We start from the raw sequence: 22,787 nt of genomic DNA, 5'->3' as shown, positions 1-22,787 counted from the left end.
AGTTGAGCTGTTGTTTATGTTGTTTGTGATTTGTCGTTAACAACAACAACAATAATAATAATAATAATAAACAGGAGTAAAAATAAAATATAACACTTACAGACGAGATAGAAGCTGTTGCATGCAATGTATCTACACTTCAGAGTACCCTGTATGGTGTGTGTGTAGGTATGTGTAGGTTTGTGTGTGAGTATGTAGATATGTTGTGTGAGTAGGTATGTGTGTATATATGTATGTGTGTATATATGTATGTGTGTATATATGTATGTGTGTATATATGTATGTGTGTATATATGTATGTGTGTATATATATGTGTGTGTATGTTTTTTAGTCAAGCAACAATGCGTTTTTAGGCGAGTGTGATTAGAAGATTGTACGTTTATAAGTCTGCCCTTGTCTGAATGAATTTTTAGTATTGTTGTTATTATTACTGTTATTGTTGTTGTTATTATTACTGTTGTTGTTGTTGTTACTGTTATTATTGTGAATACATCACTTTTGTCATCACGTTAGCAATATAAACTACACACGTCACACGTAAGTATTGTGTGCAACAATGCAAAAATATTTTGGCAAGAAAAAAAAAGAAAAAAAACTCAGACACGCTAATACGAACACATCAGAACATTAAAAGATACACAATACATACAATACACACAATACATAAATACATATGTATATGTATACATAATACATAAATACATAATACATAAATACATACACACATACATACATCCATACATACATACATACATACATACATACATACATACATACATACATACATACATACATACATACATACATACATACATACATACATAAATACATACATAAATACATACATACATACATTACATACATACATACATACATACATACATACATACATACATACATACATACATACACACTAACCGTGCATCGTATAAACGTGCTAGTACAACAAATGCACTCATGACGAGTACACATGCACTAAAGCTAGCAACATGCACCTAGACTTGCACAAACACTGAACCCACATGCACCCATATACAAACAGACATACATGCCATCTCAGATATAATCCAAGAAATAAATACACATACAAAAACATACAACATATAAATAAGTATACAAAACAAGCCTCTACGTATGCATGCATGCATGACAACTCACTCACTAGCCCCCATGCACATATACAATGAGGCATGCATACAAACAAATGCAACAGGAAAGACAGAAGCGTAAAGCAAAAAAATATACAAACAAAAATTATACGTACCTAACTTAAAACAAACAAGCATACATACAAACATACATACAAACTTACAAACAAACATGAACGTACCTTGCCAACCAAACAGCTGAAGATATACAACAATCAATAAGAAACCAACAACTCATCAACACGCTCCCTTATATACACACATTCACGCGCGCGGAACACGTGTCTCATATATAGGCACGCACACACAGGCAGACACACACATATATTTAAATATATACACGCAGGTTAATGAAATTGTAAATATTAATAACTTTACAACATCCATATTCATACGTTACATTTGCATATTTGCATATTCATATTTAACACGCTAACGGTTAAACACGCATTATTCATTTTACTGTTTTTATTTGCTTGTTCTGACCAATTAGCTGACCAACTATCGAACCAAGTGACCAACCGATGCCCGTAGCAACCAGCCAGTTGCGGGTTTACATGGTTCGAACGCTTTCTAAGCAGAGCTAAACAGATTATTATAAGCCACGCTTCTATGTAGCTGCCTGTCCTTAGTTGGGAGTAGCTACACACAAACGTATGAGTGCGTCTGGCGTGCGTGAGTGAGTGAGAGTGAGTGTGAGAGTGAGAGTGAGTGTGAAAGTGAGTGTGGGAGTGTGTGTGCAGGTTTCGTGGCAGGCTAGTTTTAATTCGAAACTAAGTAAGTGGACAATGCATGGTACTAGATGGACAGCTAGGCCTGCGTTAGAGCTGCGTAATAAGGAACAAAAAATCCAATAAGACACTCAATCAATAAAACATTCAACCAATCAACCAGCCGTCTGGCCAGCAGTACAAACATACATACTCCTCCACAAATCAACAACAACCTAGCCAGCTCATGCTCCATGCATACGTACAAACATAAACTTATCTATGTGAAGTGCATGTGTATGTATGTGTGTGCTTGCGTACGTACGTACGCATGTGTGCGTGCGTGTGTGCATAAAAATGAGCATGTAATTACAAAAATTCTGCACAGTACAGACGTATATTCTCTGAACAAATGTCACTGTACGTTCGCTAGTACATCCGAGCGTGCCTTTTATATACGCAACGCATTCGGACACCAGTTCGTACGCAAAGGTACGCATGCATACATTATACATGACGATGTACGCTGTTTGTATGCGTATAAAAATCTTGAACAGCAGAATAAATAACGGGCGTTCGTGTTAAATATGAATACGCAAACATGCAAGTGTAACTTATGAATATGTATGTTCTTTGTTGTAAAGTTATTAATATTTACAATTTCATTAATGTATATATATATATATATATATATGCATGATATATAATATATAAATAAGTGCATGATATGTATATATATATATATATATATATATATATATATATATATATATATACAGTCAGTGTTCGTGATGCAGTCGTATTTTATCAGGGATCAAACAAGCTACCATTATACATGTACCAGGTACTTTTTACGTATACATTTGGTAGTACACTTTTGCGCGCGTGCACACACACACACACACACACATATATATATATATATATATATATAATGCCTAAACTATTAAGAGTTCTTGCCATGTGCAGGCTATTCTATAAAAAAATATCATTATAGAATAATTTCATGCGAGCGAAGACTAAGAAGCAATAAGCGGCCAGTTAGTCCGTCGTCCACTTATTTATTATTACATTCAGAGATTCGGGTGAATAGTTCATTAAAAATAGTATTCACTAAAATCGTACAAACACTAATTGGATAAAACTCAAACAGGGAAAATAAACAATGACTCATTAACGGACAAATAAACGAACGAACGAACAATACTACAAACAACACAAACGAACTTTTTTTCCTCTAGCCAGTAGGGTCTTAACTTGTATCTGCATGCACGAGCCACAGCAACCGTGCCCCGCCATGCAGTAGGACAGAGTGCTGATCGGGAACTTCGTCTTGCATCCGTAACAAATTGATTGTTCCTCTGGCTGGTGGTGTGGCTGTGATGGTTGGGGGTGGTAGGGATTGACCACATTTGTGTTGCTGCTGCTACTGCTGTTGTGCTGCTGCGGCTGTTGTTTTGATGACGCGGCTTTTGCAACGGCGGGAAAATGTTTGTTGTTTGTTGTCGTCATCAGTGATGACGATGACGATGATGAAACAGACAGAAGCGAAGGTTTAATTAACGATGATGACGACGATGACGTCAATGGCGATGATGACGACGACGACGTTGAAAGGAGCGATGATACCTTGGAGGCATTATTTTTTGAACTCCTCGTCACCATGGAGAAGCTGGATTGAGTGGCTAAAGAGGCAGCTGTCGTTGCGTTATTATTATTATTTACACCAAAACCTTTGCTATTTGTACTACCGGTATAATTATTAAAGATATTGTTAGCATTACCACTCTGTGCATCGTTAAAGACGTTAGATATGGAATAAATTGAAAGATTTATTTTGTTTGTAGAGACATCGATCGAGTCGGCAGACGTATTTAGCGTCTTGCGACATTTCTTTTTGGCGTTTTTAGGCGATGAAGCGTTTCGTTTTCTCATCTCGTCCATCGCCGAATCAACGGGCGATAAAACTTCGACGGTTTTGAGGCGGTAGCGATGCGCCTTGGGAGTCCTTCTTAAAACGACTTTGCTCTGATAAAGCTGCACCACACTCCACGTCGAGTTGTCGTTGTAGTTGTTGCTGTTGTTGCCCATGACGTTATTGTTAGTACCCTTTGTTGTTGTTGCTGTTGCAGTTGTTGCATCTGAATTTTTCAAAATTTTCTTTCCGTCATTCACGGGATTGTTGCTCCCGTCGACTGAACAAATATTTGAAATTTTTTGCGTTTTGCGGGTTTTTCTTGTCGGCGCGTTTGTTGCCGCCATGGATGACGTCAGCGCTGTTGACGAGGGAGAGGAGGAGGAGGAGGATTGCAAACTTGGATAAATGGGTGCAATTGTGTTGAAAGACATTTGTAGTAGATCATCATTAATGTTGTCGTCGCTATCAACATCCGTTAGTGTAGCATTGAGACCACCACCTCTGACGTCAGGGGCAGTTTGATTGCCTGTTGCTGCAGTCGTCGTCATTACGTTTGTTGCTGGCGTTGTTGCTCTTGTGGTTGCTGTTGACAAATTAGGTAAAGAGAAACTGGACTGACGATGAAGATGATGACGGTGACCAGCATCATCTCCATTAACACCATCCTCATCGCTGTCGCTAGCCAGCATGTCGTTCTTTGAGAAGTCGTCTGGATATAAAAGGGTGCTGCTCCGATGAGCTCCGACGTTGGTTGTTCGCCTGCTATCACTGGTTGTAGATGTTAAAAATAGAGCTTTATCGGCAGCATGCATGTCGGTCATTTCACTCGCGACCTGACTTGAGACGACCAAATCCGTTTCCATAAGCATGGCATCATCTTTCTTGTCCGAACTCGTCAGAACGCTGATAGAACTTTGAGTTGGGTTGGTAGCCATGGAGTTGACGTTGTTGTAAACCGAGAAATCAATCGGTAGGTCGTACAGCGCGTCCGACTTCGACATCAAATTATTGGCGTCCGATAAAAACGGATCGTGACCTTTGACCATGGAAGACGAAAGACTGCTTGGAAAAATGGCGTTCATTTCGTCGTTGAATGGCAGCGCTTCGTTTTCTAAGTCTATCGTGATGATGGGATCGGTGTTCATTATAACCGAGGAAGCGTTGATGGGCGGTAAGGATAGGTTGGTGTTCATTGAATTGTCAATCAGAGAAATGCATGATTTTCTGCTGCTCGTGTTTCCATCAGATTTGCTGCGAGATGATAAATGTAACAGTTGCTTGCGGGACTGCGGAGAAAATTTAAGCTTCTGCACTGGCTTTCCATTGCCCGCCACTGACGACAGAATGGTGCATTCATCTGGATCGTCGTCCTCATCATCAGATGCGATAACTATGGGGTCGGCTGATTTCTGACTAGGAACTTCTTTAGTGATGACTACTTCCTCTTCGTCTTCATCAACTTCATTATCGTCATCTTTGTACTCGTCTACAATCATCGGTGATGGCGTTTCTGTAGACGAGATTGAAAATGTGAAAGTCGTAGCATCGTCGGGAGCTAACAACGCTCCTTGGCTGCCAACATTATTGCAGCTGTGGTTGTTGTCGTTGCTGCTGCTGCTGCGGTTTCCAATTACATTTGTTGCCGATATTTGGCTGTTGACGTTAGCGTTGTTGCTGCTGGCTTCATAATTTGCGATGTTGTTGTTGTTGAGGATGTTGCTGTTGAAGATGTCGTCATCCAAGAGGCTGGTGGCAAACAACAACTTGTTAACTTTCATCTTTCGCGATAACAATCAGCTGATAGATGTTTTTGTTCACTCTGTTTTAAAAAAATTGCTTCATTTTATTAAAATTTCAATGATTAAAATACTTTTACTAACATTTCAAATATAATTTCATAATATATCAGGTTAAAAATCGCGAATTATCCATTCGCAAAGAGGTTTCCCACCAATGGACAGATGTTATAGGTAGGTAGGTAGGTAGGTAGGTAGGTAGGTAGGTAGGTAGGTAGGTAGGTAGGTAGGTAGGTAGGAAGGTAGGTAGGTAGGTAGGTAGGTAGGTAGGTAGGTAGGTAGGTAGGAAGGTAGGTAGGTAGGTAGGTAGGTAGGTAGGTAGGTAGGTAGGTAGGTAGGTAGGTAGGTAGGTAGGTAGGTTGGTAGGTGGATAGGTAGGTAGGTAAGTTGGTAGATGGGTGGCTATATAAACGGATAGTCCATCTTAATATCATTTAATAACATTCTAAATAAGAAAAATAAAACACAAAAAATGAGAAATAATAATAATGTAACAAATTCGTAAACTAAAAGCAAATATTTATATATTAAACATAATAAAACCTAAATGTCATTACTAACTGTATTTAATATGGAGAAAAATTAACACCAAGTCAATTAAACTGAAATTTTTTTTGCCAGTAAAAAGATAAAACCAGGTTCCTACTAAATTAAATTAAATTTCAATTAATTTAATTTCAAATTAAATTAGAAAATAAATTAAAACAAGCGGAGCAAGAAATATAACTTTATTTAATCCAACCGGAATAGCAATACTTAATTGTTCAACGCTGATACACATCATGGGTATGTAATACAATATATACTACACCACACACACACACACACACACACTTATATATATATATATATATATATACACACACACAAACAAACAAACATACATGTATACGCATACGCATGTATAGTACTACTATAGCCATTTAAAGGATTAATAAAATGTAAGTATGACAAACTCTTTATAAATGCTATAAGTATTATCATTAATAAAAATAACAATAATAATATTATTATTATAACTATATTATTATTATATATTTGATTATGACAAATGCTTGAATGTGAGTTAATGTATGTATTGACAAACCATGTACATTGTACATGCATGCATGTATGTAGTCAGTAAGTACACCTACAAACACGAGCAAAGATGTAATGGATCTTAATTATTCACGAATAATAAATTACAATAATAATAATAATAATAATTTATATTATTATTATCATTAATATTACTACCTACGTTGTTAATAGCAAAAAATTAACACGCTATTTGAGTTCAGGGCAAAATATTTTATACAAGTTTTATCACAATGCATTCCAATTAAATCCTTATAAACATTGTTATTACTATATTTTTAAAATTTCATTTTTCAGAATAGTTAAAAAAATATTGATAAAAATTATTATTATTACAACTACAACAGATTTCACAGTCAACTCTTTTCTTTATATATATATATATATATATATATATATATATATATATATATATATATATATATATGCTTGGGGTATTCAATTTGAAGAGGAAGATTCTTCTAAAAAAAAGCTTAGCTCTGTTGTGTGTGTGAGTCTGTGGTTATGCTAGTAAGTATTTATTTAATTCATGTAACTAGCAAGTTATGTAAATCGGTTATTCGGCGTTAGCTAAGTTAAAAAGTTGGTATTTTTAACCATTCATTATCACAGGAAAACTATTGCACGAATGGGTAGGTAGGTATTCCAGTATTTCTTTCGTTCGTTCAGTATTCCGTAATTATTAATGGTTATTAAGTTTTCAGTAAAGTTTCCAACTTTCTTACCCTCCACATAATCGTAATTGTTTACAATTTTGGAATATTAAAAATAGATAAGAAATTTTACGGTTAGCTTGCTTGTGAATGTGCGCGCGGGCGTGTGTGTCTTTGCGGATGTGTGTTTGTGTTTGTTTGTGGACGTGTGTGTGTGTGTGTGTGTGTGTGTGGACGTGTGTGTGTGTGTGTGCCTTCTAAAAATTTTCAACCAAAGTTGAGGGAACAAAACAACGAAAAACCCAGTGTGAAAATAGATTACGAAACGAATACTGCGTTGTTTATTAGTTTCAGCATTTTGAAATTAATGCGCCGATACCAAACTGCTTATAATAATAATTAACTTTAATAATTATAGTAGTTAGATTATTAACATTATTATTATTGTTATTATTATTATTACTATTATTATTATTACTCTTTTCGAAACGGTTATAATTAAAATTAATATCATGAAGAGAATGAATGTTGCAGAATGCTGTGTAGAAGAACCAGTGAGCAAACAGCAGATGGTAATTTTTCTTCCTATTAAACTAGAAACAAGAAATGTAAAATATGCCAAAATAAAAAAATGAAAGAATAACAAATTCTACAACTTCTGCTGCTACCACTGCCGCTACAACTACTACTGCTGGTGTTGCAAAATAATTTTTCATTATACTGTAAAGTTTACAAAATAATGTTTCATTATACTTTTATGTTTACAAAATCATTTACGAATATATTTATAAATTTATAAATTAACTCTTACTATACGGTTACCATAACTACAACTGACATCAATACAGCAGCTAAAATTACTGCTGCTGCTACTACTTACTGTTACAAAGTCGTTACCAGAGTCGCCATTACTACAGCTGCTACTTTACTAATATTATTACTGCCAAAATTACTGATGCTACTACAGCTACTGCTAGCAAATGCTACTGCTACAGCTGCCAACAATGCGTGTTGTGTTCTGTTAAGTAGGTAATGAATGAATAGCATTACTCTGTTCTAGTGTGTGTTATTATATAATGAATATTAATAAGGCTCTGTTTGTGTGTGTTTGTCTGTCTGTCGGTATAAAAATAATGATCATGATAGTTGAAGGATGAGTTAAAAATATGGAGATTGCAGATAGTGATAGCTGCTTGCAATTTAACGTTGCCGGCAACACTTAATTCGCGATTTTAAAAGTTTTTAATATGAATGTTTGAAAAACTAAAAAACTACAAATAACAAAAATACAAACATAACATCTGCCAAAACAACAACAACAACAATAGAAACAATAACCAAAAACAAACAAAAACAGCATCTAACCAACAATCACTACTAACCTCACTTACGAACGTCAATCAAAAACACACACACAAACACACACATACATACATATTCATCAGCAATCTTCACCACCATCAGAGCCGTCATCAATTAGCAGCCAAACAAACCAAAGTTATATAATTAGGAATTGTACAGCGAACGAACCATGCTCATCTTAGACTGCAAGATTATAACGAAAAATACTTACACGTACACACACACACACACACACACACACACACACACACACACACACACACATACATACAAACAGATACATACATATTATACAAACAAGTGTTTGTGTGTGTGTGTGTTTGTATACGTACCTTTAAATGAACCCATAAATAGAAATCGAGCACATTTAAAAGACGGACGATGCCATGTCTGTGCAGTACAAAATCAGAGATGAACAAAAAATGATTGGACGAACAAAGAGATGAACAAACGATCGAACGAACAAACAAACCAATGGCATCAATCTATCTTCAAATAAGAAATGAAGAACGTTTCGTTTTTATTGCAGACCTATTTAATATAAAACGGAAATAAATAATAAACAGCTATTGAAATAACATACTATAAAAATATGCTGACTGGCTAAATAATAATAATCTCTCTCTCTCTCTCTCTCTTTATCTCTCTCATCTTCCTTCTCTCCCTCTTTTCTCTCTATTCTTTTCTATCATTTTCACACCATTTTTTACCATTAATTATTTAACAAAATATATGAGCCAAGAATAAAATTCAATGTAGATTGCACCAGCAACCTACAACGTGAACGACAAAAATGCAAGTCAATAAAAACAAACAAACAACAACAACAACACAACACAACAACAACAACAACGCCGTTACTAACAGCAACAGGGAAAAACATCAATAGCAGCTGCAGTAGGTGAGGCAGCAACAAAATTTAAGCTAACAGCAAATGAATTAGAAAAGGGATCGACATCAGCAGCAACAACAACAACAACAAAAAACATTAACAACAACCACACCAACAACAACATCAACAACAAAAACCACATCATCAACAACAACCACATCAACAACAACAATCACATCAAAAAAATATCAACAACAATAACGTAAACATCAACTACAACAACGGTATCCACATCAACAATAACAACAACAACGTAAACATCAACTACAACAAAAACATCAATAACAAGGAAAAAACAGCAATGGCTTTTCTGTCATTAGTAGCAAAGCCAGTTAATTTATTACGAAGACTGCGATCATTTCTGGATAGTGATGATCGATACTTGGATGGATGGATGAATGAATGAATGAATGACCAAGTGAATGATTGCATGAATGAATGATTGATACATGAATGGATGAACAGCCGATTGAAAGATAAATTTACAAACGTGTGAATGTATGAATTGTTAAAAAGAAAGATAAAGATATCGGACAGAAAAACGAATAAAAAAATGATAAAAAGATGGTTAAAAATGAATGAATGAATGAATGAATGAATGAATGAATGAATGAATGAATGAATGAATGAATGAATGAATGAATGAATAATTTAAATAGTTCAGACACGCAGGCACACATCAAACAACCGAACAACCGATGAACGGGAGGAACCAGCCACACTACGTTACGTTATTGACGTTAGCAACAAAACATTGATCACATCAGCTTCCCATACATACATACATACATACATTCATACATACATACATACATGCATATATACATACATACATACAAACAAACATTTATGCTTAGATGATATAAATTAGCTTATATAACTTATTTATATATGATCGTAATAACATATATGTATGAATATATGTGTGGATGTATGTATGTATGTATGTATGTATGTATGTATGTATGTATGTATGTATGTATATAAAATTTTCATCGTCAGTATGTATTATGTATGTATGTACTTTGTACATATAGCACCATTTGCACATAGCAAGCGGTTTGTAGCTTACTTAACTGAGAGCATCGAATTTGTTAAATTCAACACGAGTGTGTGTTGAAGTGTGTGTGTGTGTGTGTGTGTGTGTGTGTGTGTGTGTGTGAGTGTGTGTGTGCATGTGAGTTTGTGTGTGAATATATAACGTTTCTTAATGTAAATGTTTCTTAACTTAATAATGATGATGACAGTGTTATGAAGAAGATGATTGTATTTGTATGAATATCCATTCTGACAACGATGATGATGATAATTTGGTTTCAAGGAAGAAACGATGATGACGACGACGATGATGAGGCTCTGGAGAAGGTACCTCCCCGTGCTGGAGCCGATTGGGACGAAGCTCGTGCAACCTTCTTATCCATCATACCAGCAGCAAATTCTTGCAACAAACCCTCCCAGCCAAGCGACTGCATCAGGCTGTTGCCAATGGAGCAGCCACTCCGACCATCTTGCTTCTTATCCTTATACCAAGAGCCGGAATTGAACTTAACACGGATGGCCCCCACCCACTCCAACAACAGACGAAACAGTACCAACACTACAGCATCCTCTCCAGTAGCTACAAATCACGAATTGATGATGGCACCGACTACATTGGTCCCTCTAGAGGGCTCATCAGGACAATGTGCCTCATTCATTCTCCTGCCCCAGTTACCCTACACCACTTAGTTTAGTGGAACTCTGGAGTGACCTGGAGCCGCTGCAAACTGGCTTAGAGCTCGTCCGTATCGATGAGCCAGTCTTGAAACAGGGCAACAACAACAACAAAAACGACGACGACGATGATGCGATGACAACGATGACCAAGTACACACATACACGCACGCACGCACACGCACAGCTGGTGATGACACAAAACGATGATGATGATGATGAAGAAGAAAACACATGAAAATAACGTTAAAAACCAGGCAAAAGACATCCACATAACATTTGTATAAAAAATAAACTGAAAATACGCTTGCAACAAACAGACTTTCACAAACGAACTTATAATACCGAACGCACAGCCACGTATGCCTTATGTAATGTATCAGTAATGGGTTGTTATCGCAATAACGTATACAGCTGGTTAATTTTTGTAATGAGGATGTTGTCACCAACAACACAAAAAGAATAACAACAATAATAAGAGTGACGATAAAAATGATGATGGTGATGATGATGTGTGTGCTGCTCGCTTCATATAAGCATGTAACATGTATGTATTGCTGATGAATGACGCACGTGCGGTAGGTTTGTGGATTTGCATACTTGTATACATAAATCAATATAAATGTAAATATAAATATATATATATATACATATATATATATATATATATATAGTGTGTGTGTTTGTATAAACACATGCATATATGAAAAGACACCAACGCACACACACAAACACATTCATTCACACGCACACTCACACATGCATGGACACCAACACATACGATGATGAAGATCACGGCTGCATCATCATAACACACACACACACACACGCAAACACACACACACACGCAAACATACACACACACGCGCAAACACACAGGCAAAGATGTCCTATTAAGGGCAGCTGTGGATGGCTAGGCGACAGACTCGTTACATATACATAAGCGCAATTTCTCTGAACACACACACACACACACACACACACAGTCACATACACACATACAAACACACACATGCACAAAATGCAAACACACAACGCTGACAGACGCGTTCATGTATGTATTTATAGTGAATAAGTTCATACATATATATACATATATATAAGCATGTATATATGTATGCATGTATGCATGTAAGTATGTTTGTTTGTTTGTTTGTTAGTATGTACGTATGTATGTATTTCCAGGTTTTACTTAATTTCGTTTTGGCAAATAGTACGTTGAAGCCAGCACGAACGAGCTGTAGTAGTTGCGGTAAAACCAGCTTTCGTTACGATGTTGTATAATTTATTCAGGCATCTCTCTCTTTCTCTCTCTCTCTCTTATTTTCTCTCTCTCTCACTCATATCCTCCCTCGTTCTATCAGGTGATAACGAATGGTTAGCATGCAAGCGTGCCTCAATCAATGAATGAACATGCATAACTTGTTGTTGAATGAATTATCATTTTCGCTGTGAAAAAAAACGAGAGAGAGAGAGAGAGAGAGAGAGAGAGAGAGAGAGAGAGAGAGAGAAGATTTTTGAATATTAGTTTTATAAGTCACAAAAATGTATCAGTATTCGTAGCAGCGACATCAGCAGCTACATTAGTAGCAGTTGCATTAGTATCACCCACAGCAGTGAGTGGCGGTAGTAGTCCCAGTGGCTCACGTGTATCTTGTTGCATCATCAATAATCGTTTCCTCAATACCATACCTTGCTGCTAACGTGCATGTTTGCATTCGTTTTTATACAATGGCAGGCATTACATGTATGAGTGTATGTATGTATGTATGTATGTATGTATGTATGTATGTATATAATATGCATGTGTATGTGTGTGTGTGTGTACTTATGCATGTGTGTGTGTACTTAAGTGTGAGTGTGTGTGCACTTAAGTGTGTGTGTGCGCGTGTAACCAAATTCACATAGCGTGCCATTTATTTAAATGGATGAATCAGAGTTAAGACTAAAAATGCAAATTTAAATAACAATGAAGAGAATTATTATTTCTAAAAATACTGTAGTAGTAGTAATAGGAGTAGTAGTAGTATTAATCTGCGTTCAGAAGTACTAGTAGTAGCAGCAGTTGTTACTATTGATCTTCTAATCAGTAGCATTAAGATATTGAATCGCCTTCAGCATACTCAATAAATATTTGATAATTTTAATAATCAGCAGAACCAACCAAACAAACAGACAGGCAAGCAACAAGCATGCATGCGTAGAAGCTAGGCTTTCAGAAGATACGCTCACGAACAGGCGAGCGTTTACACCCAAACACTACTTGCACTGCATAGCTATCAAGACAAGGGTTTTGTTTGCGATGTTGTACGCTATGTTACTCTCCTTTATATTAATGTTTCATATTGTTATCTACTCTACTGTCTATTAATGTGTATTATCCACATACATCAATAATTTCATTTGCCGGGTTACAACAACCGCGTTCCTTTTGAAAGCTACCACAACGACTGCTGATGCTACTGGTGCTGCTACTAGCGCCACTACAGCTGCTGCTGCTGCTAGTGCTAATAATAATAATAATAAACACGATGGCAGCATGGCATTGAAGAAGAACAGCAAATACGACGAGACACTCACACACAGCAAACAAACAGCAGAAGAAATGCAATCGTAAAACATGACTCGAGTGTGGTTGTTGTTGTAGCATTCGAAGACAAGCAACAAGCAGCCTTAGCTTGGCTTATGTTGGCATGTCAGTGCCCAGCTGATGAAACAGCTGACAGCTCCGACAACAACTGAATCAGCTAATAAATAATCTTAAATGCGTAATAGAATGTTAACATTATAAGTAACGCTAGCAACGAAAACAAAAAAATAAATTGCATAAAAAAGGTAGACATTAATTAAATACATAGACACTGTAAAGTAAACACGAGCAACGCCTCGTCACGTGATTATCATCAGTCTCTTTCCATAATCAATAACTACGTCATCTAAATTAACCTCGCATTTTAATGCTGCATCATCGTTGTAGTAGTAGTAGTAGAAGTAGCAGTAGTAGAAGAAGCAGTAGTGGTAGCAGCAGTAGTAATAGTAGTAGAAGTAGCAGCAGCATTGTCGTCGTCGTCATAGTAGTAGTAGTAAAATCGCATATTATGATTCATTAGAAAAAAATGTCATGTGTGTGTGTGTGTGTGTGTCTGTCTGTGTGTTGGTTTGTGTGTCAGTCATGTCACACGCAGTAACATACACCACAAAACAACAACGTACATATGAACATCTCAAAAATGACATTGAAAATAACATCAACAACTATAACATCAACAACTAAAACATCAATAACATCAGCATCAACCAACAATAACAACAACAACAACACTAACAACTGATGCAAACTACATCACAAACAACACTCCTAAAAAAAACAAACAGAAGTAGTTGCAATGATTAACAGAAGAAGTAACTACTACTACTACCAATAATAGAATAATCAAAACCAAAAAATCGTTCAAAACACAACAAGAAGGTCAGAAATACAATAATAACTCAATAATAACAACATTAATAATAACAATAATAATAATAACAAAAATAACATTAACAATAATAACAATATTAATAACATTAACAGTAATAATAACAATAACAACTCACCATCCACCAATTAGATTTTTAAAATAATCAATAAAACGTAATAATAATAAAAATAATCCAATCAAGTCAAGATGACCTTTCGTTCTTATATAATATGCGGCTACATCCAACAATTTTACAATAAATATAATTATTTATTTATTTATTTATATTAAATAATATATTATATTATGATTGTTGTTATTGCTTTAAAACTGTATAATAATTTATGAAAAATCTTACTGGCTAATAGATCCATACTGTTTATTCTATCCCAAAACCTTAATTGGCTTAATTGACAGTGCACTTGTATATTCATATATAACCAAACATACATAAATATACAATATATATATATATATATATATACACATATATGTATATATCATATACACTCATACATATACAATATACATATACAAGTATGTATGTATGTATGTATGTATGTATGTATGTATGTATGTATGTATGTATGTATGTATATGTATGTATGTATGTATATATGTTTGTATGTATGTTTGTATGTATGTATATATGTATGTATATATGTATAAAGCAAGGTATTTGATTGTATTTTATCTTTATACTTCTTTACCAACCAGTCACGTCATGTCAGCAGAATGTGTTTGTATTACTACCCCACACTAACATGTCGTACTACGCTACTAATATTCCTATTTAATAGCTACAACTATCAATGCTAATCTATTTATACATACATGCATATGTGTGTGTGTTTTTGTGTATGTGTTTTTTTTTGTTTTAAATATCGCACATATTTGCAATCCTCTTAATCATTTGAATTGATCTTATTTAGCTGAATGTCAGTATATGTGGTGAGAGTGAGATAGAGCGAGAGAGAGAGACATAGAAAAACAAAGAGAGAGAGAGAGAGAGAGAGAGAGAGAGAAAGAGAGAGAGAGGGAAAGGAAAAAAAAAACACAGGCAAAGAAACAAGCGCACTTACATATAAAACAATGCCATATCGTATCGTTGTTCAATTGACACCAAACAACATTCATTTATAATTCTACTATTTTCATTAAGGTATTGACACACACACATACACACTCACACACACACGTATAATTTATTCATATTAGATGCATAATGTTAGTCAGTAACACACTACCTCTGATTTGTTCAGCAACTGTTATGTTATCCTAACGATTTCGGCGGATCCACTTTATATAGCGCTTAAATGTATACATACATACATACATACATAAATACATACATACATATATACATACATACATATGTACACATACATACATACATACATATATACATTATGCACTGGTTGTAAACAGCGCAAATAGCTGTACCACGCGCATCAATTTGAGTCTGTATGTTTGTATATATGTATGCATGTATATACGTATGTATGTTTGCATTCATGTATGTTTGCATGTATGCATGTATGTATGTATGTATGATGTATGTGATAGGTAAATAAATATAGACAAGCAAACATACATGTGCGTATGTAAGATCTGCTAAATATGTATAATTTGAAAAAATAACTTTCATGTGTATATGTGTGCGTGTGTGTGAGTGTGTGAACGTAAGAAACAGCAATCAATACATTAGAATATACTGGATGCAGCAACAAAAACAACAACAACAACAACAACAATAATAATAAAAATCATAGCAGCGACAAAAAGATAAGTTGCTTAATCAACAACAGTTGATATAATTGAATACAGAGTACATAATTTTATCACTTACGATCAATGATAGGATTGATTACACATACACACGCACACACACGTACACATATACACACGCACACACGTACACGCACACACACACAGCTACTACTAGATGAGTACCATCATTATACCAAACCGAAATTTGTGCAAACATTTTTACAGTACTGTATATTACTGGCATTTTATGTGTATATATATATAGTATATGTACGTTACATTATATACTTGTGTGTGTGTGTGTGTGTGTGTGTGTGTGTGTGTGTGTGTGTGTGTGTGTGTGTTTCTACTTATCAACATCCATACATAGATATTTATATGTCGCTTGACCGACCGAGATATATATGTACATACACGTACACACACACATCTACATACATACACGCACACATAAACAAACACATACATTATCAAAAGTTAATCAGAAAAATTTAATGGGATACAAAAGGCAAAATGAAAAAAGGAGAGAGAGAAAGAAAGAAGGAGAGAGAGAAAGAAAGGGCGAAGAGAGAGATTTCATAGTAGAGTTAATGACTTAATGTTAATTATAATTTTTAATGACACATTATTCATAATAATAATAATATAAAACCAGAACCGATTAACCAGTTACAATAATAATAATAATAATAATAACAATAAATAGTATATAAAATATAACTATAGATAAAATAATATAATTTATAATATAATAATTTATAATATAATATAATAAAAACAGAAATAAAAACAGAAGCAAGCAAGGAGAAGTAAACACATGATATCAAATTGATATCATGATATCACATGATTAAATTTTTGTTTCCAAATTCATCAAGACCTACCCTTTACTCTGAATAAAATAATTATCCAGTAACATCTTCAGACCATAAATAAAATGATTATTAACTCATCAAATAATTTCATAATATGAGAATATATAGGAATAAAAAAAATAATATAACCGTTACCTGTAATGCTTCAATTGTATTGTTCATAAAGAACTAAGTATCGATTCATCTGGTATAGTTTATTTATACTATAGCACAAGTATTATATTATAAGTATAGCATTGTAGATGCGTCAATTTAAAAGATTAGTCCAACAGGCTGTTATTAAACTAAATTTGACATGACGTAAGAGGCAGATACAAACTCTCTTTTTCTCTCTCTTTCTCTCTCACTCTCTATATACATATATATACATATACATATATATATGCAAAAATTAATAGAATTATAATTTACTTGTTTGACGTTATTTTATTATGTAGTATGGCATTATTATTTATAATTATACATATTATTGCTACTTTTTATTATTGTCTTTTTTAATATTATTTTAATATTTATTATTATCATTGTAATTATACACACACTCGTAAACCCACTGCTATTTGGTAATAGCATGCAAAAAATAGCATCATCATCTTGGATCATACTTCATTTTATAGGCCCAAAGCTGATTGCGCTACTATATATATATATATATATATATAGTAGTATATATATATATATATATATATATATTACACTTACACATATATGTATATATTCATACATAAACATATATATATATACAAATACAGATGTATACATATAGTACACAAAATGTATATATGTGTGTATATACATATTTATATGGATAGCTATGAATATATCACATATGTTGTGCTAGTGGGCATGTATTAGCCAGAATATATTAACCTACTAATTTCATGTATCATGATGGCAATTATTTTTTTTTACAAAATATTTCTTAGCAATGTGTTTTTGCCTGGATAAGTTGATGAGGTATTAAATTGAGATTGAAATTCATCAAGGAAAATAAAATTCAAAAGCTTTCATGACATGGTGCTTAAATAGAAACATAACAAACACGATGGGAATCCAGCCTTCGTTCTAAAAATAAACTATTCGGAAATTCCGATGGTAAAATGTATATTTTCAATTTCTATACTAAAGAAAACTTTCAGATTATTTATTGCTTATTAGACAAAATTTTAAATAGACGAGATAAAAAAATAATATTTTTTACGAGTTCATCGATCGTGATGTTAAGAAGACAGACAGCCGACGACAGTCAGAAGCTCACACATCAACATCTCACTCGATGTTTCAATAAATCCTGACTCTAAGGCCCACCAAAATGAAATTTACCACACGCAATATTTATTAACATTTCTAAATCAAACATTTTACATTTATTTTAATAGCCGGGGAAATATTTGACGTAGGTATTCTAAGTATATGGCTAGAAAGAATTAGCTTGCGATCACAAAATTCTGCAGCCAGTGTGTAATCCGTAACTCTTCGGATATCAACGTTCTAGTCTATGTTTCAACCAATGATGATTCGAATACGCATGGCGATACTTTCTAAACTATTAAAATCAGCTATTCTCAACAACAATGAACATACAAAATCTAAAGAGAAATCCTCGAAAAAGACAAAACCTAAAACATCCATCTCCAATCAAGCACTTAGCATCACATAGTTAATATTATTGTCTTGCATGTTATATCAGCTTCTGCGTCTGCTGATTCTGATTTTTTAAAGAATTAATAATAAAATATTTCAAACGAAGCCATCTGGCGGCTGTATTTGGCGGTTTTCTTTAGAGCACGTGGCTCCAACTTTGTTGGTTTTTACTTCTTTAGTGTTTACGATAGCATAACCAAAATATAATATAATATTTTAATTTAATTTAATATATTTGCAATGAGACATTTTATTAATCTACTTTAAGCGAGAACGATTTGGTTAAATTTATTAGTTAAAATTGTTTAATGATATTTCATCTTTATAAAGTTGATTTACATCTCTTTGGTCCATTGTAAAGCTTACACTATATTAGCCATGCATTAAAGGATTGTTTCCATTTAATTTCCATTTCTATGGTCGATTGTAAAACTAGCCCTATATAAATCCTAACTTGCTCCACGTTCCATCCACGTTTGCTCCACGTTTTATAAAATTTTTGTAATTGTTGTGTCTCGTGTAGTTCTAGTGATTGGAGGTTATTTATTAACTCTACTATTGCTTCTTTTACGTTGATTTTCATTTACATTTCAGGTTATTAGTTCAACTACAGGCTCATTCGATTATTCTGAAATGAAGTCCATCAAAGTGTGCGTTAAAAAAATTATTAAAAGTTATTTGGAAGACTTCATTAAAATGCAGGCGAGAATAAGAAAGAATTTGTTGAAAGAGTATGTGGAGACACACAACAAATATGCCCTAGCAAGTGCGGATATTGAAAAGGTAATGAAAATATACACAGCGAATTTCGGCGGTTTAGAAAAAAATTACCTTCCAATAACTGCCGAAGAATTGTACGACGTAATGTGGAATCAGCAGTTATTCATCTTCCTAAAGATGTCTGAAGTTGTTCCAATGGGTTATGAGAAAATTGTTGCTGATAGTTTAGGAAATGCGATCGTCAATGCTCAAATCGATCACGCGGATTACTATCACGCGGTGTTTGCGGAGCAGCGAAACTTTTTCCTACCATACATAGCCAACAAATTTGATGTCGATGAGTGTCCAATATGTTTAGAAAAATTTAAAGAAGAAAATATTGTAATGCAGCTGCACTGTCAGCATGTATTCCACACGAATTGCTTCCAACTCTGGCTCAGCCAAAGTAGCACATGCCCGTACTGCCGCATGAAGCTAAGTGACAAAATGACCAAATTTTATAATTTTGATTCCATTGTTGATGCCGCTGGTGTTATACATGTAACGATATACTTAGAGACGGATCACAATCTGTACGGCGAGTAACATCCAAGAACTTCACAGGGGACTTAATAGTAGCAGTAGCCATATTGGTAGCGGCGCCACATTTAAAGCTAAGATGAAATCGCTGCGGCAACTTTTGATTGGATGAAATTGTTCTCATCAGGTCAATCAATCAATCAATCAATTAGCTTATAAAGCGCTATTTCCGCGATGTTCAACAGCGCTCCTCAATGAATTTTGAAAACAGATGGGTCTTGAGATCCGCTCTGAACTTCGCAAGTGATGGAGAAGTAGGTAGAGAGTTCCAGAGAAAAGGACCAGAAAAAGCAAAAGCAGATTTGGCAAAAGAGACTTTTTTATATTTATGTTTTATTTTTTTATTTTTTCACGTTCTAATTGTTTATTGATTGTTGTTTTTGTAAGGAGCTATTAGCCCGGGCTTTTTTAATGATAGTAATAATAATATATGCTTATTGTTTCATACTTTTGTTAAACACATTTCTATAGAACTATTTCGTGAAACACATTTCTATAGAACAAAACATTACATTATTCAGGCGCCATATAAATTAATAGATTTACAATTCCAACTTTAAAATAAAAACTTAATGTATGTATCCATAGAAACAAACGCCTGCTCGACGACGATGACTGTTTTCGCGTTTAAATTATTTAAAAAATTTCGTTTCTACTGAGAAGTTAAATCTATTTTTGAAGATAATATGTTAGATTGCAAGTGTGTGATGTGTATCTGCTGCTTGTATGAGCTGTGTGTTGGACCAGTCTCGTGCGTGAGGTACACACTATCAAAGAGCATCGTGGAAAATTTGACAGTGACGTTGAAACTCAATAACCCTTGTTCGTGTTTTGCGTTTAAAATTATTGATATGCTACAGTTAATAACTAAACATTTTCTAACAAATATGTTAAAAATTAAAACGAAAATTAGAAAATTCATTCGTGAAATGAACAAACAGTTTTCATCTTGGTAGAGAGGAACGCAACACACGAAGACCTAGTTCCAATACAATGCATACCGAGGAGCAAAGTAGAATTCTACTCGCCTGCCAGCATTGAAACATACCAGTGGAAGTTTGGTGTGGAGAACAAGCCGATCGTCACGGATAGAAAGTTTATCGTGAATGAAAAATTGGGATATCTACTCATCCGGCCTCCCGTTCCCAACGGATTCTACTCCTGTGTCATCTCGCAGAAGACTGGCCAGAAGAGACATTTCAATCACACCATCATAAGTTTGTTTCAAAAATTATCAATTGCAAGTCGTCTCAAAGACACAAACAAATGTCTTAACAAATGCAACACACGTGCGTTACTAACTCCGTGCTATAATATTTAGCTCGTAATTCTTGTTAAAAATCGGTATTGAACATTCAACATATGCTTACAAACGCATTCAACGAACGCCAATTATTCACGAACAAATACAAACACTCATCTGCGCACACATACGTGTACAAACGCGCGCACACACAGACGTGTACTTCCCAGAGTCAGAACTCTGGTATACAGTGACAGCTTTCTTCAACATCTACTGCTTCGATTTTTTCAAGAAAAAGTTCGAGGAACTCTCGTCATCCATCTGGGAGCTGTTGCGTATGGAGATAGGGAAGAACTCGAAGGGTCCCATGGTTCAGCTACCCATGTACTCCAAAGCAAAGGATATCGTACTTAAGGAGGACACAAAAACTAATGAGGTGCCGTTAAGTTGGCTCGCGTGAAGACCCGCTCAAATGAATTGCAGCTTATTCTTTTTTAATCAGTTGTCGAACTTTTTGTCGTATTTCGTAAATGAGTTTGTCAAAAATTTGAGATGTATTTTATGATTATTTATTTTATTTTATTCCTCCAAACGCTCGATTAAAAGTGTAACAAACATGAAATTAAAAATCCAGACACGTGGTCTACGTACAATGTTAACTTCTCATTCTAAAAAACAGGCAATCTGTATTGACAAATTGTCATAATAGATCCAAAATAAGATAATCTAACTTATCAGAAAAAAGAGAAGATAAAAGTGTGCTCAACCGGTTTCAGTTACGTGCCATACACGAAGGAGGAGATGGAGAAGGTTATCGGCTCCGTCGTCTGCAAAAATTTGGAATGTCGACAAAGTGTCATTTTCCATGTACTCAAAATCGATGCCCAGAAAAAATTAGTTGTTGGTTCTGCTGTCATTTCGTTCCTTTGTTTAGCACATGCGTATATTTTTAGGGAATACGAATTCGTGGTATGACAAACGAAGAGCATAAAACACACACACAAACACACACGCGCGCATGCACATAAATATATACATGCACGCAAACAGGATAGTACAGAGATGCGTGATATGATGTTCCGGATACAACCGTCACTGATCCCAGAGTTCATGGTCAATTACACTAACCTTGACATTCAACTTGTGACTTTCTGTCCGCCTGGCTTCTCTAACTATCAAGGATTGCTTTGCTGTTAATATCTTTTGTTTTTGTTGTTCTACA

The 22,787-nt window shown here is 34.6% G+C and overlaps 2 protein-coding genes across 2 annotated transcripts; both read left to right on the top strand.

Annotated features, from left to right (window-relative positions):
* Positions 1-10,856: 10,856 nt before the first annotated feature.
* On the top strand, positions 10,857-11,288 carry HELRODRAFT_167259 (hypothetical protein; the record flags this gene model as incomplete). Its single annotated transcript, XM_009012783.1, has 1 exon — positions 10,857-11,288. The coding sequence occupies one exon, from the start codon at positions 10,857-10,859 to the stop codon at positions 11,286-11,288; it is 432 nt and encodes a 143-aa protein (XP_009011031.1).
* Positions 11,289-19,938: 8,650 nt separating this feature from the next.
* Positions 19,939-20,328, top strand: HELRODRAFT_72663 (hypothetical protein; the record flags this gene model as incomplete). The annotated part of the gene is made up of 1 exon (XM_009012782.1): positions 19,939-20,328. The coding sequence occupies one exon, from the start codon at positions 19,939-19,941 to the stop codon at positions 20,326-20,328; it is 390 nt and encodes a 129-aa protein (XP_009011030.1).
* Positions 20,329-22,787: the final 2,459 nt, after the last annotated feature.

Source organism: Helobdella robusta, assembly GCF_000326865.2.
Source record: "Helobdella robusta unplaced genomic scaffold HELROscaffold_11, whole genome shotgun sequence".
Lineage (NCBI taxonomy): Eukaryota > Metazoa > Annelida > Clitellata > Rhynchobdellida > Glossiphoniidae > Helobdella > Helobdella robusta.
This window is presented reverse-complemented; position numbering and strand designations above follow the sequence as displayed.